At 58.4% G+C, this 26,931-nt stretch overlaps 1 protein-coding gene across 2 annotated transcripts; it reads left to right on the forward strand.

Annotated features, from left to right (window-relative positions):
* The first annotated feature begins 1,974 nt into the window (after positions 1-1,974).
* On the forward strand, positions 1,975-17,726 carry MOB3A (MOB kinase activator 3A). Of its 2 annotated transcripts, none has more exons than XM_064637539.1 (4): positions 1,975-2,074; positions 12,898-13,453; positions 15,061-15,263; positions 16,231-17,726. In XM_064637539.1, exons 2-4 carry the CDS (start codon positions 13,036-13,038, stop codon positions 16,258-16,260), a joined length of 651 nt encoding a protein of 216 aa, XP_064493609.1. In that variant the 5' UTR covers positions 1,975-2,074; positions 12,898-13,035; the 3' UTR covers positions 16,261-17,726. The 2 variants fall into 2 exon arrangements, with proteins under 2 accessions (XP_064493609.1, XP_064493610.1); XM_064637540.1 differs by lacking the exon at positions 1,975-2,074 and adding an exon at positions 8,244-8,350 and having other exon boundaries at positions 16,231-16,442.
* Positions 17,727-26,931: the final 9,205 nt, after the last annotated feature.

Below are 26,931 nucleotides of genomic sequence, written 5' to 3' on the forward strand. Positions count from 1 at the left end.
GGGGCTGGAGCAGGAGGGGATCAGCTGCTCTGCAGGAGCATCCAAGCTGTTGGATGAGGCTGTGCCAGCTGGGAACAGGGGGAGAGCTGGAGCTTCACCCCTGGGGCTGGGGGGGGCTGGGAGGGGGGGAACTGGGCTCAGGGGTGGGCTGGGAACACCTGGGGCTGAACTGGAGGTTTGGAGGTCAGGGGGGGCTGTGAGCTCCTGGGGGTGAACTGGAGTTTGGGGGTCGGGGGGGCTGTGAGCTCCTGGGGCTGAACTGGAGTTTGGGGGTCGGGGGGGCTGTGAGCTCCTGGGGCTGAACTGGAGTTTGGGGGTCGGGGGGGCTGTGAGCTCCTGGGGGGGGAACTGGAGTTTGGGGGTCGGGGGGGCTGTGAGCTCCTGGGGGGGGAACTGGAGTTTGGGGGTCGGGGGGGCTGTGAGCTCCTGGGGGTGAACTGGAGTTTGGGGGTCGGGGGGGCTGTGAGCTCCTGGGGCTGAACTGGGCTCTGGGGGGGTCACGGGGCACCTGAGCTCTCCCGACTGCAGTGGTGGTGTCAAAGGCCTTGGAAAACCCTTGGGCTGCAGGATCGGGGGGAGGGGGGGAGCTCTGCTGGCTGTGGGGAACAGCTCTGCTTTTGTCACCTTGTTTTGGGGCTTCCCAGGGATTTCCCACTGGAGTTTGACCTGGGTGAGAAATTCCCTTTGAACCACCCCTGGTTCTGCTGCTTCTCTTTTTTATGACCCCAAAGTCCAGGGCTGGGGCCTTCCCAACCTTCTTTTAATTTTTCCTTTGGATTTCGGAGTGTTTGGGCCTTTTCCAGGGCTCGTCTCGTCCTTCCAACCCCCCCCCCGGGCTCTGTCCCAGCTCCACCGATTCCCAGGGATCGTTAATCCCAGGGAAGGGCTCAGTGGGACACCGGGGGCCCTGAGAATCCCTGGGCTGGCCCTGCTCCCAAAACCCACAAATAATGAATAAAGGGGAACAAAAGAGAATAAATAAAACAGAATAAAAGGATAGAAATAAGCAGAATGGAATAAAATTTAAAAATAATAAAAAGAAGAAAATAATACATGTATTAATAGAAGAAGTAAAATAGAATAAGGGAAATGAAATAGAGGAAAGGGAAATAAGTAGAATGGAATAAAAGGAAAAATAAAAAAGAAGAAAAAATAAATAGAAGAAAAGGAAATAAATAAAATAGAATAAAATAAGTAGAATTGAATAAAAGAAAAATAAAAAGAAGAAAATAATACATACATTAATAGAAGAAAGAGAAATAAAATAGAATAAGGTAAATAAAATAGAAGAAAAGGAAATAAAGGAAATAACGATAATGAAATAAAAGGAAAAATAAAAAGAAATAAATAAAATAGAATAAAATAAAGTAAATATATTTGAATAAGAGGAAAAAATAATAAAAATAAGTAATAAATTTATAAACAGAATAAAAGGAAATAAAGTAGATAAAATAGGAGAAAAGGAAATAAATAGAATGGAATAAAAGAAAAAATAAATAAACAGAATAAAATAAAATAAATTAAAATAAAACAAAATAAAATAACAAGAAAAAGAAATAGAGGAAAGAAAATATAATGGAAAACAAAACCAACTAGAAAAGAAAAAAAATAGAATAAAAGAAATAGGAAATAAATAGGAAATAAAGTAAGACAGAATAAAATAAAATAGATAAATAAGATCAAATACAATAAAATAAAATGAAATTAAAATATTGGAATAGAGAATAAAATAAGGGGTAGCAAATAAAATATAAAACATTGGACTAGAAAATAAATAAAAATAAAATATTGGAATAAATAAAATATTGGAATAGAATAAAAGAAGGCAGAGTAAAATAAACTGGAGTAATTGTTTTAAAACACAATAAACCAGGACTCGGCTGCCCGGCCAGCTCCGCCCGGCTCTGCCCCGCCCCCCGCGCTCCCTCCCGCGGGGGCGGCCCCTTTAAGAGGAAGTAGCTCCGGTCGCGGGCGGAGCGCGAGGCGCGAGGGCGGCGGGAGCGCTGCGGCCCGAGCGGGCGGTGCTGCGGCCCAGCCCGTGTGCGTCCGCCAGAGCCGGACCGCGGCAGGAGAGGTGCGGGGACAGCGGGCGGGGGCTGAGGGGACCTGGAGGGGCTGCGAGGGAGTGCGGGGGGGGCTGAGTGCTCTGGGAGGGCTCTGTGAAGGAGCACAGGGGGACCGGGGAGGTTTGAGGCGTCTGGGGGGGAGCAGAAGGGGGTTTGGGGGTTCCGAGGGGTCTGGGAGGGAGCACAGGGGGTCTGAGGGGAGCGGGGGCTCTGTGGGGTCTCTGAGGGAGCCCAGCGGGGCTGGAGGGTCTGAGGGGTCTGGGAGGAAGCAAAGAAGATCTGAGGGGAGCGGGAGAGTCTGAGGGAGTAGAACGGGGCTGTGGAGTCTGAGGGGTCTGTGAGGGAGCACTGGGAGACCTGAGGGGAGTAGGGGGGTTCTGGAGGGGTCTGTGAGGGAACACCGGGGCCCTGCTGGAGGGGCCTCTGTGGGAAGGGGCCCCGGAGGGGCTCGGGGCGGTCCCCGCCTCCCCCGGCCCAGCGCGGGGGTCCCGATGCCCCCGGCCCAGCCCACGAGTCCCCCCGGCCGGGCCGGGCCCGCCTCGGCGGGACGGGACGAGCGACCTGCTGAGCCGCGGCCGCCGCATCCACGCGCTGGTCTTTAATTATTTGTGTTAATTATTTGTGTTTCCCTGGGCGGGAGGCGATGGCGAGCGAGGGGCCAGAGCCCCCTCGGAGCCCCCCGGGCAGGGCATGGATGGATCAGGGCGTGGGTGGATCACGGTATGGATTAGGGTGTGGATCTGCCTGTCCTGGAGGAGAAACCCCTTGGATGTGACGCCGCAGGGACATCCCCGAGCAGAGCCCTGGCTGGGGTCGGGCGGGGGGTTCACCTGCTGCAGGATTCATGAGCAACCCAAAAATTCATAATGAGGAAAAAACGGACATCACAGAGAGCGAAGGGTTTGCTGGCACAACCCTGAAGTTACAGTCTGTAACTTCCTATTTTATCCCACCTCTTCCCCCTTGACCTCCTGCAGCCCAGCTAATGCCTGTTTCTGTTGTAGGCAGAGGCTTAGCCCTGAAGTTTAAACTTCTTAAGCTCTGAACTGCTCAGGGAATGAAGAATTTTCCACTTTTTTTCAGATCATGGTGAGCCACAGCTCAGCTGTCAGGAGGGAGAGCTCATGAGGAGAACTTGAAAGCAAACTCTTGCTCTGCTTCTGTCTCTTGCTGTGGGCTCAGGAATGGTGATCTTACAGAGCTGCCTCTGCTCTGATCTGCAGTACAGAGAGCTCAGCTCCTCCAGAGAAACCTGTGTGAGAGGAACAGGCAAGAGGAAAGGGCAGGAAGTTCTCCAGAGGGAGAGGAAAGGGGATCTGAAGTTGTCCAGTACAGATGTTTAGGAAAACCGTCTCTGTCAGGGGCCCTGCTGCCAGTGAAAGGCAGGATTCCCTTCTCCAGATGCTTGGAGCTACAGAGTGGCCACACCTTCTCGATTTCCATCCTTTTTTTTGGTTTAAAACCCATTTTCTGGTCTGGGAATCTTCTGCCAAGCCACAGGGCAGGGAGGGATCTTTTCTGGGAGATGTGAAACTTCCCCAGCCACCTGTTTATGGCAGTCCCCAGGGCTTTGTCCTTGCACTCTGCTTCCTCTCCCAGCTTTGGGCTCGCACCCAGCTCCCTGTTTGCCTGTTGCTGATCCCTGGACTGCGTATTCCATGTTTCATCTTCACTTTCTATCTTAGTCACCTGTGTGTGAGGTGAACCTGGGGAGGAGGGTGAGCTCACGACTCTTAAATCCCCAGAAAGGGAGGAGAGGGGCGCTGGGAGTTGTTGGTGTGGTGGCAAAAGCTGGAGCTGTTGTTGACACGGAGGAGCTGAGTGCAGGTGCTGAGCAGGGAGCTGGTTCCCTGTGCCTGGCTCACCTGGAGCTCCTGGGATGCTCTGGGGACACGTGGGGTTGTGCAGTGAACTGTGCCCCTATCAGACATGGGAATGGGCTTGGCCGAGGCTTGGGGAGCTTGGAGTGTGCTCAGCATCCTGAGCAAAGTTCTTCCTGACTCCAGCAGCCTCTGGAGCTCTTTGCCAGCTGCTTCCTTGTCCACATGTAACGTGACCCTTCCACTGATGGGATGGGAAGTACCATCTGCACTAGAATGGGGCGATTTAGTCCCATTTTGGAGGTCAGACTGGCCTGGTCTGTGCCATTCTTGGTCACTCCTCCTCTGGAAGGACTGGGGATCTCCATGGCCACAGTGCACAGAAGGAAAATGTCCCTTGTGAGCAGTGGAAGTGTCTGGGGTCAGAGCAGAGAGGCTGCAAAACCTTCCCAGTCCTTCCCACAGTGTTCAGGTCTGAATTGCCTTCAACTTCTGAGTTTTAATTTCTTGTGAGGCAGGGAGGCATTCTGTGATTCTTGAGCCACAAATGCTGCTGTAAGTGGCTCCAGAACCAGCTTTGCTGGAGGTTTAGCAGCTTATCTTTAGGAATACGTAATATCCAGCTAATGCTGTCAGTGAAGAGTGCACCTTAGGCTGTGCCTTTATCCTGCTTTTTCCAGGTGCCCCTGGGAGGCAGAGTTATCCCTGAGGCCTGATGTGCTCTGCTGCCTGCTCCCCTCTGGAGCTGGAGCTGTGCTGGAAGTGCTGCTCTGCTCCTGGTGGATTTGGGGGGATTGTTGCTCTGGGTACCTGAAGCAGGAGGGGGGACAGAGGCAGCGAAGGCCAGAAAAACCCAGCAAAGCAACACTTTGCCAGGGCAAAAAATCCCTCCCCCTGTGACAGCTCCGACTTCCTGCAGAAGGCCTGGCTGAGCTCCAGGGGCTGTTGTTGAGTCAGTGTGAGACCAGGCAGCCGTGGGGACGCTCCGGGTGCTCCTGTGTGTGCCCTGTGCTGCTTGCAGGGCAGCCCCTGGGACAGAGGGTGAGCCAGAGCCATCCCAAACGTGCTGTAGGTGGAAGCTGGTCCCATGGCTGCAGTGGAAGGCACTGTGACTCTTTTTTGCAGGCCTCTCTTGGAGCTGCCTTTGCCTCCTTCTCCTTCCTCTCGCTGTGGCAGGAGGTCCTATGATGTGGTTGGTGTTGAGGTGTCTCCGACTCCACATCCGTGGGCTCATTCCATGCCTGGAGCTTTGCTGATGTGTTGGGTTACTGCTGTATCCCAAGGGGAAGAGAGGCCTCGTGGGCCTCATCTCAGGGAGAAACAATCCTGCTGTTCATCCAAACGCGTGACACTGGCGTGGGGATGGGGAGCGTTTGTCCGTGGGATTATGCATGATCTGGGAAAGACTGGCTGTTTGGCCAGCTCGTGCTCCAGCTCAGCCCTGGGGAGATCCCACACTCCCTGGGACCCCAGGGGGAGATCCCGCACTCCCTGGGACCCCAGGGGGAGATCCCGCACTCCCTGGGACCCCAGGGGGAGATCCCGCACTCCCTGGGACCCCAGGGGGAGATCCCGCACTCCCTGGGACCCCAGGGGGAGATCCCACACTCCCTGGGACCCCAGAGTGGCTGTTAAAATAGTGCCATTTGCCGTAGTCATTTTTATCCTCCTAATGCAAAATTTGTGCTCCAAACTGGTGTTACCTTTCACTTGGGTGGAGGCAGATCCCAGAGTCAGAGGAGATGGAACTGCTGCTGGCTCCAGAATATCCCTGTGCAGTGAGGATGGTTCTGTGGAGCCTGCAGAAGCAGGGAGAGCCGAGCAGCTCAGCTGGGACTCAAACACCAGAGTGCCCTGACAGCCCTGTGGTGGGACAGCAAGGGGTCTTCCCAAAGGAGCAGGCCTGGGACCTGGGAAAGAGGGAGCTGCCCCTGGCATGCTTTATCCCAGAACATTTGTGTGTGCAGGTGACCCGTGCTGGAGTCAGGACCCAGCCTGTCAGCTGGCACAGCCTGCAGGGATCAGCTCTGCCTCCACACGCAGCCCCGGCCCGCTGGGATCCGTGGAGCCCTTCCAGGGGCTCTGACATTGCAAGGGATGCAGATGGCACGTAAGAGGCAGCAGAGCTGGCCCTGGCTCAGTGACACCCGGGGCTCCCTGCAGTCACTGCTGCTCCACGGGAACAGCTTGGGATTGCAGCATCTGCTGCCTGACCTTCCCCTTGTGGAGGGGAACCAGGAGGGGACCTTTTGCAGAACTTACTTTTGTCCCCTCTGTGGCTGCAGGGAGGAAAGCCAGGGGGACAAACCACGCTGGAAATTCAGTGTTCCTGCCTTCCCTCTCTGCTGCCAGGCAGGGTTATCCAGCCTCTCTGGCACTTGCTCCCTCAGCATCCCCTTGCAGTGTGAGCTGTGTCATCCCTAACGTCCCTCCTGCCATTACCCATGGTCTGGATCCAAATCCTGAGCTCAGAGCCAAGCAGTGAACTCTCTGTTCCTCCATCTGCCCGGGATGGATCGAGTTCTCTCATTCCTGGGTGACCTGGGCTCTGCCAGAGCTGCTGCCCTCAGCTCCACTGGATCTTCTGCCATCCCAGCTATGGCTTCATTTAACAGGGCTTTTCCCTTTGTTCCATTAACTACCTTGACTTTGGAATTGGCTGGAATGCTCAGCCTTGCAGGGGCAAGGAAGATGCCAGTTAAAGCCCAGCATAACTTTTTTGTCTTTTATTGTGCTCTTTTTCTCATGCAGATGGGCTCTGCCTCTGTATGGCTTAGGGGCATGAAAAGAACCTGTCCTGCTCCTGGAAAGCCAGCCTCTTTCCTTCCAAACCAGCCTCTTTCCTTCCAAACCAGCCTCTTTCCTTCCAAACCAGCCTCTTTCCTTCCAAACCAGCCTCTTTCCTGGAAGGGCCAGGAGATGTGGGAAGTGGCTGGAGAATTGATGTCTCTGCAGTTTCTTACTTGGGAATTTCCAAATTGTGCAGCAGATTGGAATCTCTGGGCCTGGGGGTGGCTGGGACTGGCAGGACTTTTCTTAAAGCTGACTCTGGTGAAACACAAAAGGCTCTTTGTTCGCCCAGACCTTGGGAATTCAGCATTTCCAATGTGCCAGTTCGGAATGGCTCTGGTTTTGTTGTGAAGGCTGCTGCTGAAGCAGATTCCAAAAGAAAAATGTGGATGTTGTCCTGCAGAGCAACAGAATTAAGGGGCTGGTGTCGTCTCAGCCTGGGGCTGGAGGTGCAGCTGAATCCGAGCTGCTCCTTCTCCAGTAACTTCCAGCAGCTTCTGGGACAGAGCATGGAGAATGGAAAAGGAAGGTGATACCGAGGGTAACACCATGCCTGGCTGTCCTGCAGCAGCATGGAGCCATCCTGCAGGAGCAAAGCCAGCTTGCAGAGGGGAAGGATTAGCTTTTGGGAAAACATTGGCAGCTCCCCGGGCCGGGAGGCTGGAGGTGGTGCCAGACAGGAAGCGGCTGACGTGGAAGTGCCGGCTGGCCGGGATTATGAATGGCCAGGCGTGTCTGCAGCCACACGCAGCCCTCCTCTCCCTGCCTTGCCCTGCCCGAGGTAAGCACAGGGTAGACCTTTGCTCCTCATGTCACAGATCCATCCGAGGGAGCAGCTGGAAGCCTCGCCCCAGAAGGGCAGGTGCTGTTTGGTTGCCAGGCTGGCTCCAGGGACTGCCATCAGTGCCGCCCAGCCCGGCCCCTGGAGTCCTTCTGCTCCCTGCTCTCCGCAGGAAAATCTCTCTTTGGTCGTAGCAAACCAGGATCATCCTGTCTCGAGACACTGAGCTAGTGCAGAACAGCCACGGGAGGGGATTTGTGAAAGGAGAGGTGTGGAATTATGGGAAAAATGTGCATGTGTGTCCCTGGTGTTCTGTGTGAGCTGCCTGTTGCTTTTCTTCTTGGCCTCACTCTGTGAACTGACGTTTTCACTCAAGTGCTCAGTGCACCCGAGATATTGGGGCTGCTTTGTGAAACCCGCGGGCTTTTGTGTCCTGTGTTGGGAACTCTGGCCTGAGCAACGGGGTTAAGGACGCTGGGAATGACTCGGAAGTGGGATCGTCCCCTCTCCTCCGTGGGGACACAGGGGCTGTCACAGGCTCCTCACCCACGGGTGCAGTTAAAAGCAGCTGGACTTGGTGTCATCTCCCGGGAAAGGAAGCCGGAGAGGTCCCTGATTTTGGGAGCCGCGTTGGGCCGAGCTGCAGGGCCGCGGCACCAGGAGGCAGCAGGATGTGGCCGCCCCGGCGCTGGGGTCACGGGGAGGGAAGTGGCCTCGTGTCTGACCCCTCCCCAGCTGCCGGAGCCTCCGGATTGGGGCCGCCCATCAAAGGGGGATCTTTTTCCCCCCTCTTTTGAAAAAGGAAGCTCGGCCTCGGTGCCTGCCAGTGCTCACAGAGGGCCAGAGACGGGCTGAGTGATTGCAGGGGTGACCTGCCGAGGCCAGGAACGCAGGTAGGAGCTTGCTGACTGCTGCTTTCCTGCTTTTTTCCCCCCTGGCTTGCTGTTTTTTCCCTGGCTTGCTGCTTTTCCCTGGCTGTTGTTGAACCCCTGCGTGGTGCCGAGGGGCGTTGCTTGGCAGGCGCTGACGGAGCAGTCATGGGACTCCTGAAGTCCTTTTCGGGCCAGTCTGCCTCTGTGGGGAGGGCAGGATCCAGCAGGAATGCTGCTGGCTCCTGGAAGGCCTCGGGATGGCTCCAGCAGGACACAAGTGGAGGCTATTTCTAGGTGTTTTGAAGGAGTTGACTCTCTTCCCTTTTCCAGGCTCTGAGCTGCCTGTAAAAGTGACCAAGGGGGGAGAGGCAGCTTCCTGGGCTTTCTCTGCCCAGAGCTGGTGCTGGAGCAGGGCAGCTCCATGTGATCCCCCATTCCTGGTGGGGGAAGAGGAATGGCAGGGCAATGCCAACAGCCCTGGCTCACCGTCAGCAAACCTGGAGCTGCGGGAGCAGGGAGAAAAGGGATTTTTGGGAGGGAAGGGAGGGCCAGATCTCAACACCCTGGGCAAGCACATCCAGCATAGGAGGAGCTGCCCCTGCTGTGTCCCTGGGAGGAGCTGGGGGTGTGTTTGTGCCCAGACAGCCCCCGGCAGGGGCTCCCTGCAGGGCTCTGTGATCTGGAGCCATGGCCAAGGTCCTCTGGAGCACCGGTGACGGGGGCTGTGATCTTGGCTGGCTGGAAGGAGGAGTCAACTAAATCACCTGAGGTTTGTTTGGGAGCAGGGAGTGGTTTTTCCCCTCACCTTTGAAGCTTGCTGATACCATCCAGGTGCTTTGCATGTCCCATTTCCCAGTTGTCCCTAACTTTCCTTTCCCTCTTGTTCAGAGGCAGTGTCACTGCTGCCCGGGCTGTGACTCCTGCCTGTGGAGGTAGGTGTTGTACAGATGATATCACCTCCAAGCAATCTCAGGGATGCTTTGGTGTCTGTGCCTCTTTAGTTTTGTTTTTTTTTTTTTCCTAGAGCTGAGTCTTTCTTTTAGCTCAGTTGCAGTCACAGACCATAATTAAATAGGCTGCATCTGCTTGAAGTCTTAGCCACTCATTTTGCTAATGCTTCACACAGATGCTGAATCGTCTGAGAGACAATTGCTGCTGTGTCGAGCTCCCCAGTTCTCATGGATGATGTGTCCATAGGATCAGGAATTTGTTTATAGGACAAATACTGCCTCCATACCAAATAAACTCTGCCCTGCAGAGAGACCCTGACAAGTGTCAGGGCTGGGCAGTCCCCAGCCCTGGGATGTTTAACAAGGGCAGGTCCTGGATCCCTGTCCCTGGATGCAGGGACAGACTGGGGAATGAGAGGCTGGAGGGAAGGGCCCTGGGGGTCCTGGTCAGTGGCCAGTTGGATCTGAGTCAGCAGAGCGTCCTGGCAGCCCAAAGGGCCACCCTGTCCTGGGGGCATCAGGCCCAGCATCGCCGGCCGGGCCAGGGAGGGGATTGTCCAACCCTGCTCTGACCTGGGGCGGCCTCACCTCGAGTCCTGGGGGCTGTTTGGGGGCCACAGTGTCAGAGGGATCTGAAGCTGTGGGAGAGTGTCCAAAGGAAGGACACAGAGCTGGGGAAGGGTCTGGAGGGGAAGGGTCTGAGGAGCAGCTGAGGGCACTGGGCTGGTTCAGCTGGAGCAGAGGAGACTGAGGGGAGACTCCTCGGGGGCTGCAGCTCCTGCCGAGGGGAGGCGGAGGGGCAGGGACTGAGCTCTGCTCTGGGACCAGGGACAGGACCCAGGGAAGGGCTGGAGCTGTGCCAGGGGGGTTGGGATGGATCTCAGGGAAAGGTTCTTCCCCCACAGGGTGCTGGGGCACTGCCCAGGCTCCCCAGGGCAGTGGGCACGGCCCCAAGGCTGCCAGAGCTCCAGGAGGGTTTGGACAACGCTCTGAGGGACAGGGTGGGATTGTTGGGGTGTCTGTGCAGGGCCAGGGGTTGGACTGGATGATCCCTGTGGGTCCCTTCCAGCTCAGAATATTCTGGGATTCTATGAAAAGTCTCTCCATCCTGCTCAAATGACAGTTTCTCTGGAAAATGGTCAGTATTTGTTTCTTGATGTGTGTGGTGAAGCCCAGAGGGTGTTTGGTTTTGCCCTTGGGTTTTACCCCATCCTCCTCTGTGCAGATCCTACAGAAAAGCAGTAGGAATGGAGTGAAAAGCAGTAGGAATGGAGTGAAAAGCAGTAGGAATGGAGTGAAAAGCAGTAGGAATGGAGTGAAAAGCAGTAGGAATGGAGTGAAAAGCAGTAGGAATGGAGTGAAAAGCAGTAGGAATGGAGTGAAAAGCAGTAGGAATGGAGTGAAAAGCAGTAGGAATGGAGTGAAAAGCAGTAGGAATGGAGTGAAAAGCAGTAGGAATGGAGTGAAAAGCAGTAGGAATGGAGTGAAAAGCAGTAGGAATGGAGTGAAAAGCAGTAGGAATGGAGTGAAAAGCAGTAGGAATGGAGTGAAAAGCAGTAGGAATGGAGTGAAAAGCAGTAGGAATGGAGTTGTGCTGCTCCAGGGGCGCTGCTGGTGCTCTGGGGAGGGCGGTGCTCCCGGCCCTGCGAGCTTGGTTGTGTCAGAGGATGTGTTTTCCTCCATCCCCACTCCAAGGAGCTCATCGCGTGCAAGGGCTTCTCTGGGACTGATTTGTGCTGGAGAAAACAGCTGCACCCCCAGCACCTGGTGCCCACATTGCTGGATCCGTGGGGCCGGTTCCGTGGCACGGGGTGGGCGCAGCCCCCGGAGCTTCCGCCGCGGCCCCGCCGCAGGATGTGGCCGGGCTGTGACACAGCTCTGCCCCCAGCGCTGCTGCTCAGCTTCCTCCCGCGCCGGGCTGGGTCACAGCTCCGGGGACACGCTGCCTGCCCGGGGCTGGGTTTGCCTCCCCCACAGCGGGGGCTCTTCTGGCAGCAGGAAGGCTGGGCTGGGTGGGGCTTGGAGCAGCCTGGGCTGGTGGGAGGTGTCCCTGCCCATGGCAGGTGTCCCTGCCCATGGCATGGTCTTTAAGGTCCCTTCCAACCCAAACCATTCCACGATGAGATGTGTGCTGTGGATTCACCTCCCAGCCCGGGGAGGATCTCCCTGAGCCACACTTTGGTTTCTCCCAGCACACGTTGTGGCCCGTGGTTGTGGCCCGTGTTGCGACAGGAGTTTGGATCTCCCTGTTCCCGCACGGAAGAGGTCACTGAGCCCATTCCCGCAGGAAATGTCGAGCCTGTTCTTAGTGGGATGAACCGGAGTGGTTTGGGGTTTCTTCCTCGCTGTAATTAAATAAGAAAACAAGAGGCCTTGGCTTAAAGCTTTTTAATCTTTCTCCAGAGAAGAACTGCTGATTAGCACTGCGGCATCTGGTAGGGACAGGCTCGATTGCAGCGATGGCAGTCGTGACCTTGAGTTTGGGATCTTTTTCCCATCGTTTGAGGACACTGTTTACCTATTGGAACAACACCCTGGCTTCATATAAATCTAATCTAAATTCTGCTTGGGGAAAGGGGTTTGTTTGCTTGCTTGCCTATAAAATTATGACAACTTATTTGTGCTATTTAAGGCATCAGCTTAATTTCTGTTACTTTATTCATTTCTGTCCAGCACATATAAAACGATATTTTTGGTACACAAAGCTTTCTGCCTTAAGCCTCCATCAAAGAACAGCCTGACACAAATTCTGCAAGGGGCTGGATGTGGGAACAAAGGAGGTATAATTAGCTACAGATAAACAGAGCTGTGTTTCTCGTCAGCATCCCTTCAGATCTTAACTTGGGTCTCACCCTTGGAGCTGATTCTTCTCCACAGACTGGAAGAGGAAGATGAGCTTTCCCTCATCTTCCAGCTTTCAACTTGAAGTGAGCTAAACTGAAGTGAAGATGTGTTTCTGGTCTGTGTGCACCTGCAGCAGAGGCTGTGGCTGCTCTCAGGGCTGGTGTTATTTCAGGAGATTTGCTTTCCGGGTGCCTGAGCTGTGACTTCTTCTTCTCGTTCCCCTCCACCCTGTGGTTCCTGTCTCTCGCACTTTCCCCGCCTGCCCTGGTGGCTGCTCTGGTGGAGGGTGTCTGGCAGCAGCTCTGAGCTGTGCTGTGGGTTGGCATGACCTGACCTTTTGGGTAGGTTTGTTCCCGAGGGGGGAAGCACAGGTGAAAAGTTGGATCCAGGTGAAACCCACGTGGGTTTTGGTGCATTGGGGCTGAGCAGGAGCTGAGCAAAGTTTCTCTTTGTGGGGTTGGGGCTCTTGGTGCAGTGATGTCGGGATGAGTGGCTGTGGGGCCTGTTCTCTCATTCCCACAGGGAATGTGTCAGGAGTTCTCTCAGGAGTGGCTCTGTTCAGCCCAGGTCACCCCGACAGCCGCTCTGCTCCAGCTGGGCTGGGCTGGAAAGGGAAGGGAAGGGGGAGGAAGGAAAGCTGGCGTGAGCTCTCCTCCTCCTCAGATGTGGGGCGAGGGCCCAGATGGCATCCCAGATCTCTTCCTATGGGATTTAGACAAGGTTTCCTGTTGAGAGAGCTGCTCCTAATCGCTGCCCTTCTGTGCTGTGTTGCAGATCAGGACCAGATGAGCAGAGGGAGGTTTCTCTGAAGATCAGAGTCGCCCCAGCCGTGCCCCGGGAAGCGGCGCGGCCTCCGGCTGTCCCCGCTGCGGGCCTGGAACAGGGCCTGGAACAGCGAGAGGAGGAGGGAAGATGTCCCACGCTCTAAAGCAAGTGTTCAACAAAGACAAAACCTTCCGGCCCAAGCGCAAGTTCGAGCCGGGCACGCAGCGGTTCGAGCTGCACAAGAAGGCCCAGGCCTCGCTCAACGCCGGGCTGGACCTGAAGGTGGCCGTGCAGCTGCCCCCGGGCGAGGAGCAGAACGACTGGGTGGCCGTGCACGTCGTGGACTTCTTCAACCGCATCAACCTGATCTACGGCACCATCAGTGACTATTGCACCGAGCAGTCCTGCCCTGTCATGTCGGGGGGGCCCAAGTACGAGTACCGGTGGCAGGACGAGCACAAGTACCGCAAACCCACCGCCCTGTCGGCCCCCCAGTACATGAACCTGCTCATGGACTGGATCGAGGTGCAGATCAACAACGAGGACATCTTCCCCACTAACGTTGGTGAGTTGGGGTCCAGGCGTGGCTGGCGGGGAGGGAGGTGGGTGCAGAGCCTTCTCCTGGAACCCTCGGGTCCCATTTCTGTTCAGGAGGTGCTGCAGAGCTGTTTCCTTCTGTGCTGCTCAGAGCAGCTCTTCCCAGCTCCTCTGCAGTGCTGAAGTACCCAGAGCTGCACCAGATCCCACTTGGAGTCATGGATACCTCGAGGAAAGCCAAGGCAGGCAGTGCAGACAGGAGGCTGCCCTTAGAGAACAGGCTTGGAGGCAGCTCTGGGTGGCTCGTGCTCCTGTGGATCAGCTCTCCTGGAGCTCACTGCCAGCCTGGATCCAGGCTCTGCCTCACCTGGTGATGCTGCCACGTGCCATAGTCAGCCTCTTTGTTGGTAGAGGCTGCTTTGGCTGCCTCTGCCCCTCCAGAGGGGTGGGATGCTGGCACAGGCCTGGAGGGAGGGGCCATGTTTCATCCACTGCCAGGGCCATGGAAAGGAGAATTTGGCCTAAGACACCTCAGTCTGCATATCCAGGCACAGCTTCTCTGGATTCGGGACGGAGATTGCTGGGGTTTGTTTATTTTGTGTTGCAGATGGGAGAATTCATTCCCTGAAGCGTCAGGTAAATGTGACTGAGCCCATGCAGAGCTTCCATCTCTGGGGATGCAGGAGACAGGGTGCAGCAGAGCTCCCTCCCTCCTGCCCTGGTGTTTGTCCCACTGGAGCTGGGACAGGATGCAGTTGGCCGCTGCTTGGGGCAGGTCTGCCACTCGAGCTCCTGCTCTGTGCCAAAATGCTGCTTCAGCTGGTGTGGGGTGGGCAGAGGGGGGAGGGTGGCGGTGAACAGCCAGTTTTGAGACACCAACCCCCTGCCCAGCAGCTCTGTTGCTGCCTGTGCAGGACCCTGGGGAGCACAGCGGGGGTGTTGGTTCTGTTCTGGAGGCAGGATGAGCTTCCCGCAGCACGAGGGTTGTGGTTGGGGTTTTTTTTTTCAGTTGTTACTGTTTTCAGCTCAGCTTTTAACCAGATCCCTCCCCCTTGACACCGACTGAAACGTTGCAGCTCTGTCAGAGCACTGAAAGGGTTTAACTCATCCTTGTTCCTCCAGGAACAGCCCGTGTGGACTTTACACCCTGATATCCCACGGAGGTGCTGGATGGCCAAACCCCCCTGCTGTCAGGGCCTGGCCAAACACAGACCTGGTGCCTTTAAAGAGCACCTTAAAGGCTTTAATTTTTAACCAGAGACATACCAAAATAAGGGATAACTGTGTGGAGGTAACAACACCAACCCTTTCCTTCAGGAATTTGCTTGGTCATATCTAGTGTTTTGCACTGTTTGTATAAATATGTCAAACAGGAGTAGAGGAAAACTCAGCCTGGAACAGCTGCTGGTAATCTGGGCTCTGCTTTCAATCTCAGCAGTGCAGCTCTCTGTCACTTAAAAAATCCATGCTTGTGAAAAATCTAATCCAAAGGGAAGCAAAAAGGAGAGGGCAATGGACATTGCCAGGGACAGAAGCCCTTTTGTCTCAATCTGCCTGTTTTACCAATTTATTTTAGCTCTGAGGAACCAGTTTTAACATGACTGAAGATTTCTCATGGCCATTCCTCCCTCCCAGGTACTCCCTTCCCCAAGAACTTCCTCCCAGTGGTGAAGAAGATCCTCTCCAGGCTCTTCCGGGTCTTTGTCCACGTCTACATCCACCACTTCGACAGGATCACCCAGATGGGCTCGGAGGCCCACGTGAACACCTGCTACAAGCACTTTTACTACTTTGTGAAAGAGTTCAATCTCATAGACACCAAGGAGCTGGAGCCCCTGGTGAGTCTCTGGGTGGGCTCAGGGTGCAGGGGGGGCTCTCGGGGTCTGCAGGGCAGGGCTGGGGGAGGCACAGAGCTCTCTGGTACCTTCTCAGGAGACCCCACCTCAAATCCTGGGGCCAGATCTGGGCTCCTCACTCCAGGAAAGACATTGAGGGGATGGAGCGTGTGCAGGGAAGGGAATGGAGCTGGGGAAGGGGCTGGAGCAGCAGGAGCAGCTGAGGGAGCTGGGGGGGCTCAGCCTGGAGCAAAGGAGGCTCAGGGGGGACTTTCTGGCTCTGCAACCCCCTGACAGGAGGGGGGGGCTGGGGGGGGTCGGGCTCTGCTGCCAGGGAACAAGGGACAGGAGGAGAGGGAATGGCCCCAAGCTGTGCCAGGGGAGGTTTAGATTGGATATTGGGGAAAATTCCTTCAAGGAAGGGGTGGTCAGGCACTGAACAGGCTGCCCAGGGCAGTGGTGGAGTCACCACCCCTGGAAGTGTTCAAACAATGTGTGGATGTGGCCCTTGGGGACAGGGGTTAGTGGTGACACAGCAGTGCTGGGGGAATGGTTGGACTCGATGATCTTGGGGGTCTTTTCCAACCTTAATGGTCTCTACTAACCTGGTTGCCCAAATTCAGGAGCAGTTGGCCCTGCACTTTGGCTGCCAGCAAACTGGGAGTCAGGACAGGCAGGGCTGGGGGCGGTTGTTCTCCAGCACCTCCTCCCACTCCCAGCAGCTGTTTGCCTCATTTGTGGGCCCTGTGTGATCCCAGCACTGTCAGCCATCTGGACACAGATGGAGAAACCCCTGGGGTGTCCTGGGAATGGTGGGGGGAGCACAGCCCTGCCCATCCTGGAGCTCTGGGCACCAGTGTCACCCCACACCTGAGAAGGGTACTGCCAACTAAACACAGGGCAGGTTTTTCCATCCACCCCCTCACCTGGATCCTCCTTCACCCCCTTGCCTTCTCTGTCCCTTTGGCAGAAGGAAATGACCTCCCGGATGTGCCACTGAGCTCTGACCTTCCTGCTCCCACCTCGGCGCCTCCTCCGAGGGCTCAGCCCCACTCCTGGCCTGGAGACGTGGTTCAAGGGGACAACAGAGACGTTTTCTTAAAGAAATTATATATTTTTAATGAGTTTCAATGTAAAACTGTGATATTGCAGGAATATTTTTTTAAAGATGCTCTAGATTAACTAGTTTTTTATAGTAATTTCTATAAAAAAAAAAGAGAAAATATTTTGAGGGCCATTTGGTGGGAATGTCCGCTCTTGGAGAGGGGAAGAGCTGCCCTGAGCTGCCCTGCCCTGTGCCCCGAGTGAGCTGAGCCAGCTGCTGCAGGCAGAGCTGTGTGTGGAGCTGGTGCTGCCATGGCAGCGGTACTTCCCTCGGGACACCCGTCCCGCCCCTGCAGGCGGGCTGCCCGGGGACTGGGGAGGGAGTGCTGCTGTACCCCGGTCCCCAGGGGGCTCCTTGGTCCCAGCACCTCTTCCACTGGCCACGAGTCCAGTTTTGGGCAGAGCTGCTTTGTGCCCCCGTGCCCAAGGCTTGGCCCTGCCTGTGTTCCTTCAGGCCGGCTGGGAGCGGGGTTTTCCCTGTGGTTGCTGCTGATGGAGTCAGCGCTGCTGGGATCTGCCCTGCTCCCCTGCAGGAGCAGCTGAACAAGACAACAGCAGCCACCTGGATGATAGAAGAAGAAAATATTAAAGCAAAAATATTGTGGTCTAAGCTCTCCAGCCAGGCAGATGTTTCCTTATCTCCCCACACCCCCCGTGTGACTGCTCCCAGCCAGAGAACAGCCCTGCTGCAAGCAGCTTTCCAGCCTGACCTTGGGATTCCTTTCACACACACACTAATCTCAGCTCTGGCTTGCTCAAAACCACAATATTTTTGTTTTCTGCTTCTTTTTCTGCTTCTTTTATCATCCAGGTGGTTGCTGTTGTCTTGTTTAGCTGCTCCTACACTCCCCTGGTGCAGCTCAGCACCGTCCCCACAGGGATCCACTGGCAGCCAAGCTGTGCCTCATGGAAGTTGAGCAGAGGGACAGGGAATTCCTGCCCCTCACCTCGTGGTACGCTGACCCTGCCAGGAAGGACCACTTGTCCTCTGGCCTCGCTGGCCACGGGGATCACATCCTGCTTCCCTTTAGGGTACAGAGCCCTCTCCCTCTTCCCCAGCCCTGTGCCCACGTGGGACCAAAATCTCTGGTGTGCAGCCAGAGCTCCCCTGGCCTTGCCTGCTGCTTGCACAGTGAGAGCTCCCAGTGCCCCCAGTAGGTAGGTGGGTCTACCTACGGTTGGGACCAGTGAGAGAAAAGGTTTCTATGAACAGTGACCAAACTACCACTCACCACTTCTTCCTCACAAAGTGTTCCCGTGCCCTGGAATGTCTGTACATACGTGACTCTTGTTCCTGGGACAGTCGTACAAACACCCCTTGTGCTCTGGAATGGAACCAATAAATTATGTTGTATTTACACAGCACACGTGATGGCCCCTTTGTCAGAGCCCTCCTGTCAGCAGAGCAAACACGGGCTGCTGGGCTCCTGGGAGCTGTGCCGGGGAGCTCCTGGGTGCTCTGGGCCTGGGGGGTTCCTGCTGCTCTCGGGGTGCCAGGTCAGGGCTGGTTCCCAGGGCCATGGAGCTCCACCAGCACCCCGGGGGTGTCCTGCCTTGTCTCTGCAGTGTCCCTGTACCCCAGGGTTGAGCTGTTCTCCAGCTCTGGAGCTCGGGTGGGAGTGGGCAGGGGAGGGCAGTTCCAGCCTGCCCAGGAGCTCTGTGCTGCCACGGGCACAGCCAGCGAGGCTGAGGGACTGAACTGAGGAAAACTCTGCCTTTGGTGGCTGCACGTTATTCTCCTGGCCAGGAGGGGAGCGAGGGGCTCCCCAGCCTGGGCTCCTGCCTGTTCCCTGCCTGCAGCAACAGCTCCTGCCTGTTCCCCTGCACAGTGGAGGTGCTGGGCCCCCCTGAGCACCCTCGAGCCCCTCTCCCAGTGTTCTGTGGGTGCAGCTCAGCTGGAGAAGCACACTTCCTTGGCTGTTCCTTGGTGTGGAATATCCCTCTGGCCATGCCACCCCCGGCTTTTGTGCCCCTCCTCGCTGGCAGAGCACGAGACACTCCAGGTCCTTGGCTTAGGGTGAGCACTGCTCGGCTACACCGAAACACTGGGGTGTTATCAGCATTATCCAACCCCAAATCCCAAACACGGCCCTGTGCCGGCTCCTGGGGAGAAAACTGGCTCTATCCCAGTGAAACCAGGAGAGCTGCAGGGACCCGAGTGGGGCTGGGTGGGCAGTGAGCGGGGCTGGGGCAGCTCCTGGGCTGTTCCTCAGCTTTCCCATTCCCCCCGCCTGGAATGCTGTGAGGGCCGTGTCCGGAGCCCCTTCCACGGGCTGCGGGGCCCTGCCTTCCTCTGCCCCCCTCTTTGGGGGGAAAGACCCGCCCACCTCCACTCGAGACCAGCTCAGCCCAGGGAGGAGGAGGAGGGAAAGCACCTTCCTGGGAGATCAGCCGGGCCGGCGGTGCCGCTGCGGCTGAGCCCGGCCCCCCCAGCGCCCGGCGGTGCAGGATGTTGCCCAGACAGGTCTGCAGAGCCACAGTCGGAGCTCAGCCGTGCTCTGCCTCTGCCTCAGCAGCCCAGCCCTGCTTTCATCTCCCTGGGCTTTCATCTCGGGTTTACTCACGCTGAGCCACAGCTGAGAGTCACTGCAGGGAGTGGGTGACTGTGAGCCCTCCGGGCTGAGCCCCCAGGGCTGAGCCCCCCAAGCTGAACCCACCAAGCTGAGCCCCCAGGGCTGAGCCCCCCAAGCTGAGCCCCCCAAGCTGAGCCCCCCAAGCTGAGCCCCCAGGGCTGAGCCCACCAAGCTGAGCCCCCAGGGCTGAGCCCAGCCTGGCGAGCAGGTTGAGCTGTGACTGAGCAGGACCCCTCGGTACTTGGATCGGTCTCCCCAGGCTCTGGGGTTGCAGAGGCACCGTGAAGGTTTTGCTGAGAGCCCAGAGAACAGATTTGCAGATCTCCTGCCCTGCAGGGCCTGGCTCGAGCAGGTCCCATGCCCAGGGCTCGGGCAGCCTCCCCTCTGCGGGGCTGAGCCCTTCCAAAAAGCACAGATGGCACCTGCCCCGGAGCTGGAGCGGGCACGGGCTCGTGGCACAGAGGGGGCTGCACTGCCGTATGTTCCCAGGGAAATGCTCCTTCCCTTTGGCTCAGCACAGGGTCACCCACTGCTCCAAGGAAGCAATGGCTCACCCTGTGCCCCTCCAGCCCCCAAAAGCCGAGGAGCTCAGGAGCTTTAGGGCCTCAGTTCTGCCACAAATCCCGATTTAGGATCCTGACAACGACATCAGTTTGTCACAGGCGAGTGATTTAGGGTCACTCAAAGAATCACCATCAACGTTCTCAGCAAAAGTTATTTTAATGTGAATTTATGAAAGTGTGATTTAACAGAGTTTGATGGCGAGGTTCCTCTGGTACTTCCTCCCAGACTAAGGAAAATGGAGTTGGAATCAAGCTGGAATGATTAACAAAGGGACCGAAGATATAAAAGGGTAAGAGAGACCCTTCTGTTGAGGATGAGGTTCAGAGGGGACCCCCACACACACACTTCCTTAACTCCTGATGGAGCTTAGGGACATCCAGTTTCAGCCTCAAACTGGGACAACAATTTACATCTGAAGGAATTCAGTGCATGGATTTGGTGTTCATTCAGTGTGATGTCAGGAACTCACTGCGGAGCTGCTGTGAACAAGAGTCTCTCCACCTTGTGATAGGGAGGATTTGTGCCTCAGGTAAGGAATCTCAGACCTTGGGGGGGTTCCCAGCTCCAGGGGAGGTCACCATGGGCTTCCAGGCAGGGAGAGCTCCAAGGCACTCATTGGGACTGGCTGGTGATGGGATGATGCCACTGGCTCACAGTCCAATGGCACACGAAGGGAAAGGTGTAGGAGGCTCCTTGTACCCACGGCTTGCTTTGTTCCTTGATAAATGAGCCTTGGAAAAGCCACCCACTATCCATGTGTTAATCCCAGTATCAGTGTTCCAGGCTCACATGGATCAATGCTCCCTGGGTCACTCTGCTCCTTCGTGGGTTCTCTGGGACTGCTGGGCCTGGCTCTGGCCTTTCCCCTCTGGAACCCAGAGCAAACCCCCCTGGTTTGGTTCAGGTGTCGAGCACATCCACAAGTCCCATTAAGGTTTGCTTCAAATGGGGGCAGCAATTCCATGGACCCCCAGAAACCAGCCAAGAGGGAGCAGGGGCTGGGGGTCTCCTGCAGCATCTGCAGCCCCCTGTCTGTGTGTCCACGGGGGCAGTGCAGGAGCCACATCCCGCTGGGTAAGGAGGGGAATGTCCCCAGCCACTGCCACCTCCCTGGGCAGCAGATCCTGCTCAGAGCATTCCTGGGCCTGTGCTGTGACACAACCACTGCTGTACCTGCCTCATCCCCTACACCTTTGGAGTTGGGCAGCAGGAGCACAGGGTGGCACAGGAGTGTCCCTGCACAGCTCTGCCACCACAGCCCCCAGGCCCTGGCAGCCCCGTGGCCACCTGTGCCTCCGTCCCTCATCCCTGCACAGGCAGTGGCAGCTTTCCAAGCACTCAGAAATGTGCCTTTTGTTTGTCCCGTTTTCCCTGGACAGCTGATGCCCCTGGGCCTACATTCCCCAGGGTCTCTGGCAGCCCCCCAGCCCTGATGTGCCACCTGCCTCCTCCCGGGCAGAGGGCAGGGCCCTGGGTTTGCCCTGCTCCGCTTTTGGGCTCTGTGGAGAGGTGACAGCCAGTCCTGGGACAGGAACAGTCACCAGCACGGCACGTGCTCCCTCTCCCTTGTATGGCACAGCCAGGCCAGGGGCCAGCAGCTCCCCAGCCCCGTGCCAGGAACATGGGCAGGACCTGGAATGCTTCTGGGAAAGCTCTGGAGCGGGGAGCACGTCCCGTCCCCGCGGCTCAGAGGTGACACTGATACCAGGGGCACCTGCTGCTCCGTCCCCTGCCAGCCCTGCAGGGACAGGGGGCCCTCCTCACCCAGAGCTTGACCAAGAGGTGCCCCAGGATCACTTTTTGTCCTGGTGAACAAATCCCCAGAGGCTGCTGGGACAAAGCCACTGGCACCCACATCCTCCAGCAGGGGTGTGCAGGTCCCACTGCAGTTTCAGTGCCCTTTCCATGGGAATTTTTTGGTGGTTTGGGACTTTTTCTGCTCCTCTGAGGAAACGGCCTGCAGCTGAGTCAGGGGAGGGTTAGGTCAGATCTCAGGGAAAGGTTCTTCCCCCACAGGGTGCTGGGGCACTGCCCAGGCTCCCCAGGACAGTGGGCACGGCCCCAAGGCTGCCAGAGCTCAAGGAAAACGCTCTGAGGGACGGGGTGGGATTGTTGGGGTGTCTGTGCAGGATCAGGAGTTGGACTGGATGGACCTTGTGGGTCCCTTCCCACTGAGGATATTCTAGGATCTGTGATTCTAAGGAATGTGCCAGCCTGCACGTCCCCAGTCACCCCATGGTGACACAGCTGCAGTGGGTCAGGGCTGCTCCTGTGGATCTCACCCCTTCTCAGGGAACTGGGAGGATGGAGAGGGGTGAAAAGAGACCGGGGTGTTTAAAAGCAGCAGCTTCTCCCATCTGCTGCTGTCACCCAAGGCACCCTCTGTGGCACAGCATGAGCCCCATCCCTGCCCTCCTCCCCAGACACCTCAAACCTGGAGCTCCTGGAGCTCCTGCCCCTTGCTTTGGGGGCTGCAGGGGTTTTCCTCCCTGGGGTGACTCTGTCCAGCTTCCCAACACATCCCTGTGCCCGGCCCCACTGTCTCCATGTCCTTGTCCCCAGGGTTTTGGCTGCTGTGGGGTGGTGGGGCCGGGACTGGCCGTGTCCCCCCTGGGGGATGGGGGTGCTCCCCACTGAACTGGTGTCTCCCCTGAAAGGCTTTTTTGGGGTGAAACCGCCCCAGGGTGTGTTTGTCCCCTCCCTGCAGCTCCAGCTGTGGGTTCTGGCTGCTCCTTCACCCCACGACACCTCCTCTGGGAAACTGAGGCCCAACACCCCCCTACCCTCGCTCAGGATGTCCCACCACTGTCCTGGAGACCCTGGGCTGGGCAGCTCTGCTGGGGGGTCCCGGGGAGGGGGCACAGCCCCCAGACGTGGGTGCAAAGCAGGAGCTGCCAAAGCCAAGGGGGGTTTGCCCCGAGCCCTCCTCTGCAGCAGATGGGGAGGGAAGGAGCAGGGCCACGTCCCTGGGGAGAATCCCACGGTGGCAGGATGGGGACACTGGGACTTGGGGTGTGCTGGAGGCCTGGCTGGAGGGTCAGATGTGGCACTGCCCAAATCCCCCTGGCAGTGGCAGGGCAAGGAGGGAGTTTGGGGACCCACTGGCACAGCCATGTGCCTGTGTGTGCCTTGGACATGGGGAGGGGGGTGTCCCATGTCCCCTGTGTCCCCTGGCCCTCCCTCCCTCCCATCCCAGCTCCAGGAGTGTCAAACCTCCAGGTTTCTGCCCGGCAGGAAATTCCAGGGTTTTTTGCAAGACTTTTTCATTTGACACAGAGCCAGGGCTCCAAATCCTCCCTCTTCCAGGGGCGGGAAGCTGGGCCCTCCTCGGGCCGGGGAAATAAGACACAGAAAGAGGAGCTTTATTTATTCTCCCTCCCGAAGCAGAGCAGTGGGGTGGGGGAGGGAAGGCCTGGACCCCCCCGAGCTGCTGCCTGTCCACTCTGGGGCTGCCCCACGTCCACGGGGAGTGGCAGTCACGCGTGGCTCGGGGCACAGAGGGGTGACAGGGTGGCCACGGTGGCCTCCAGCCCCTTGTGCTCCCTCTGCTCCCTGGCCAACAATAGCTCCTTCCGGCACGGCCCCGCTCACTTTCCTGTTTTCCCCCAGCCGGGCTCCGACAGCTCCTGGAGACCCCAAAAGGTCGTGGGTCCTGCTGCTGTGCCGCATGTCCTGCCCCCCACGGGTGCTCTGCGTGCCCTCCACATGTCACTGCCCCCTCTGCGTGCCCCGTGTGTGCCTGACGTGTGCCCTGAGCTCCCCGTGGGGCCCTGGCGTGACCGTGGCGTGTTCCCTGTGTGCCTGGCATGTGCTCGTGCTGTGCCTGCTGCACACATTCTGCACACCCACTACACACACTGTACACTCACTACACACACTGTACACCCACTACACACACTGTACACTCACTACACACACTGTACACCCACTACACACACTGTACACTCACTACACACACTGTACACCCACTACACACACTGTACACTCACTACACACTCCCTGCACACTCACTACACACACTGTACACTCACTACACACACTGTACACTCACTACACACACTGTACACTCACTACACACACTATACACTCATTGCCACTCCATGCAACGAGCGTGTCAGTTCTCAGCCTCTGCAGTGTCACAGAGGGGGGAGGGTCACACACACACAGACACACAACCCCCCCCCCCCCCGTGTCCGTGCACACACACACACACACAGACACACACACAGACACACAGACACACACAGACACACACACACTCACACACACTCACACACACACACACACTCACACACACCTCACACACACACAGACACACACACACACACAGACACACACACAGACACACACATACACACAGACACACACACAGACATACACACAGAGACACAGACACAGACACACACACACACACACACTCACACACACACACTCACACACACACTCACACACTCACACACACAGACACACACACACACACACACAGACACAGACACAGACACACACACACACACACACTCACACACACACACTCACACACACACACACACACTCACACACACACACACACACACACACTCACACACACACACACACTTCACACACACACACTCAAGCATGTGCTGGGCTTGCCCGCACAGGTTCCTCCTGGTGGATCCCTCCTGTTCCCTTAGGACGGGCTCTGTCCCTGTCCCTGCAGCCCCACAGGGTCCAGCCAAAACCCTGGGGTCCAACTCGTCCGCTCTCCTCCAGCCTCAGTGTAGGGAGGTTTTAGGGGCTGCACCGCCCGGGTTTGGGGCCACAGCGGGTCCCTGTGCCGCTGTCCCTGCTGTGGGGACACACGAGCCCACGGAGGGTGCAAAGGGCCACGCCAGGCCCGAGGGGCCTTGGCAGTTCCCCCCTGAGCTCACAGCACAGGGCATCCCAACTTTTTAATTCAGGGAAACGTGCATTTGGATGTATTTGAGCCCCCCCAGCCCCCTCCCTCCTCCTGATGGCCACGGGGGGTGCATACACTGCAGCAACCCCCCCGCGTCCCATTTTCACCGGGATCCACAACTGGTAACCCCCCCAGTGTGATCCCACGGTGTGAACACCCTGTGAGTGCCCCAGCACAGCCCCTGTCCCCCCACAGACCCCCCTGGCAATGGGGCAGCACCACCCCCCCAGCCCGGGCTAATTGGGGAATCCTCATTACCAGCACTAACAAAGAGAGGCCTGGGACACCCGGGGTCGGGATGCGGGAGAGACCATCGGGGCCTGGAAAAGCAGGAATTCGGGCAGATTTGGGGAGGGGGGGCTGGGGCGGTGTGAGGGTGGCCGGGGCCCCACCACGGTGACCCCACCGGGCTTTGGGGCGCTGCCAATCCCCCCCCAAACACCCCCCAAATACCCCCCCCCAGGGGGGAAGGGGAGCACGGGGGGGGGAGGGGAGGGGGCCAGAGCCGGCCGGGGGGGGAGGGGAAGCAGGGGGAGGGGCTGGGGGTGCTGATGGCAGCAAGGGGGGTCCCGGTGGGGGTCTGGGGGTGCCAATGGCAGTGAGGGGGGGCCGGGGGTGGGGGGTGTGCAGAGAGTGTGCACGGGCTGAGGGGGGGGAGTCCGGGGTGCTGATGACGGTGAGGGGGTGTCAGGGGGGCGATGAGGGGGGTCCGGGGTGCCAGCGGCAGTGAGGTGACAATCTGGGGGTGCCGGTGGCAGTGGGGGGGTCCGGGATGCCGATGGCAGCGGGAGGGGAAGGTCCGACGTGCCGGTAGCAGTCGGTGAGGGGGGGGTCTGTGGTACCGGTGTCGGTGTGGGGGGGTCCGCGGTGCCGATGTCGGGGGGTCCGCGGTGCCGGTGTCGGTGTGGGGGGGGTCGGGGTGCCGGTGTCGGTGTGGGGGGGTCCGCGGTGTCGGTGTGGGGGGGTCCGCGGTGCCGGTGTGGGGGGGTCCGCGGTGCCGGGGGGGCGGCGGGCGCAGCCAATGCGCGGCCCGGGCGGTGAAGTCACGCTCGGGGCCCGCAGCCATTGGCCCCGCGCCGCCGCTCCGCGCAACGAGCGCGTCAGTTCTCAGCCCCCGCTGGCGTCACGGGGGGGGGCGGTCACACACACACACGAGTGGGGGGGTTCCCACGGGGTCATCGAGCCTCAGTGGGGTCCTGCTCCCCCTCCCTCCCCCTCAGTGCTCGTCACAGCCCGCGGGGACAGAGGGAAGTGACCCCCCTGCTCTGCTCCCCCTCCGGTGCAGGCCGGGCCGAGCACGGCCCCACTCGTGACATGTGTGGGCTGGGGAGACTCAGGGGGGCCCCCACCCTCCTGCCCTGAGTGTCAGAAACACGGAGCCGGCGTGTGCTTGTCCCCGGTGCAGGGGGGTCCCCAAGGGGTGTCCTTGTCCCCGGTGCAGGACAGGGGGGTCTCGGGGGTGTCCCTGTCCCGGGGTGCAGGATGGGGTACCATCCCTGTGCCCCCATCGCTGTGCCCACGGGGGGGGTTGGGGTGTCTGGGGGTGTCCCTGTCCCCAGTTCAGTGCGGGGGGGGTCTGAGGGGTGTCCCTGTCCCCAGTTCAGTGCGGGGGGGGGTCTGAGGGGTGTCCCTGTCACCGGGTGCAGTGCAGGGGGTGACGAGGGGGTGCCCTTGTTTGTGGGTGCAGTGCAAGGGGGGGATTCTGGGGGTGCCCCTGTCCCTGACTGCAGCACAGGGGGTGCCCAGGGGGGTCCGGGACCCCAGAGCAGCACCGGAGGGGGGGCCGGTGCAGCGAGGGAGGTGCCCGAAGAGGGGTGAGGGACCCCCAGGGCTGTGGGAGGGGGGGTGTTTCGTCCTCGGTGAGTTCCCGGGAGGGGTTGGGGCCTTTTGTGCCAACCGGGGAGATGTCTGTGCCCCCGCTGTGTGCCCGGGGGGTCGGGGTGTCCCGGGGGGGGCTGTTTGCGTGCCCGGGGGGGGGGTCTGTGTCCTCGGTGGGTGCCCGGGAGGGCAAGTTTATGTTCCCGGGGGGAGCGTTTGTGTCCCTCAGTGGGAGCCCGGGGGGTGTTTGGACCCACGATGAGTTCCCGGGGGGGTTTTGTGACCCTCGGGAGGGGTGTCTGTGACCTCGGTAGGTTCCCGGGGGGGGTGTTGTGTCCCGGCGAGGGGGGGGGGATATTTGTGTCCTCCGGTGTGTCCCCGGGGGGGTTTATGACCCCCGTGGTGTCTGTTTGTGTCCCGGGGGGGGGTGTCCGTGTCCTCGGGAGGTGTCCGGGGGGGTTTGACCCCCGGTGGGAATTTATGACCCCCGGTGGGTTCCCGGGGGGGTTTGTGCCCCCCGGGGTGGGTTTCGTGCCCCCGGGGGTGTGTTTGTGCCCCCAGCGGGGTGTCCCCGGGCGGGGCGGGGCGGGGGGGTGGTGGCGCGGGGGGGGCGGGGCGGGGGGCGGGGCGGGGGGCGGGGCCGTGCCCGGGGCTATAAAGGCGGCGGGGGCGG

This window comes from Pseudopipra pipra, chromosome 27, assembly GCF_036250125.1.
Source record: "Pseudopipra pipra isolate bDixPip1 chromosome 27, bDixPip1.hap1, whole genome shotgun sequence".
Taxonomy (NCBI): Eukaryota; Metazoa; Chordata; class Aves; order Passeriformes; family Pipridae; genus Pseudopipra; species Pseudopipra pipra.

What these genes read in the sequence shown, in the direction of transcription:
- MOB3A (XM_064637539.1), top strand. Translation starts at nt 13,036, where the DNA reads ATGTCCCACGCTCTAAAGCAAGTGTTCAACAAAGACAAAACCTTCCGG. An exon ending in CATCTTCCCCACTAACGTTG is followed by an intron (nt 13,454 to 15,060) that starts GTGAGTTGGGGT and finishes CCTCCCTCCCAG; the next exon opens with GTACTCCCTTCCCCAAGAAC. An exon ending in CCAAGGAGCTGGAGCCCCTG is followed by an intron (nt 15,264 to 16,230) that starts GTGAGTCTCTGG and finishes TCCCTTTGGCAG; the next exon opens with AAGGAAATGACCTCCCGGAT.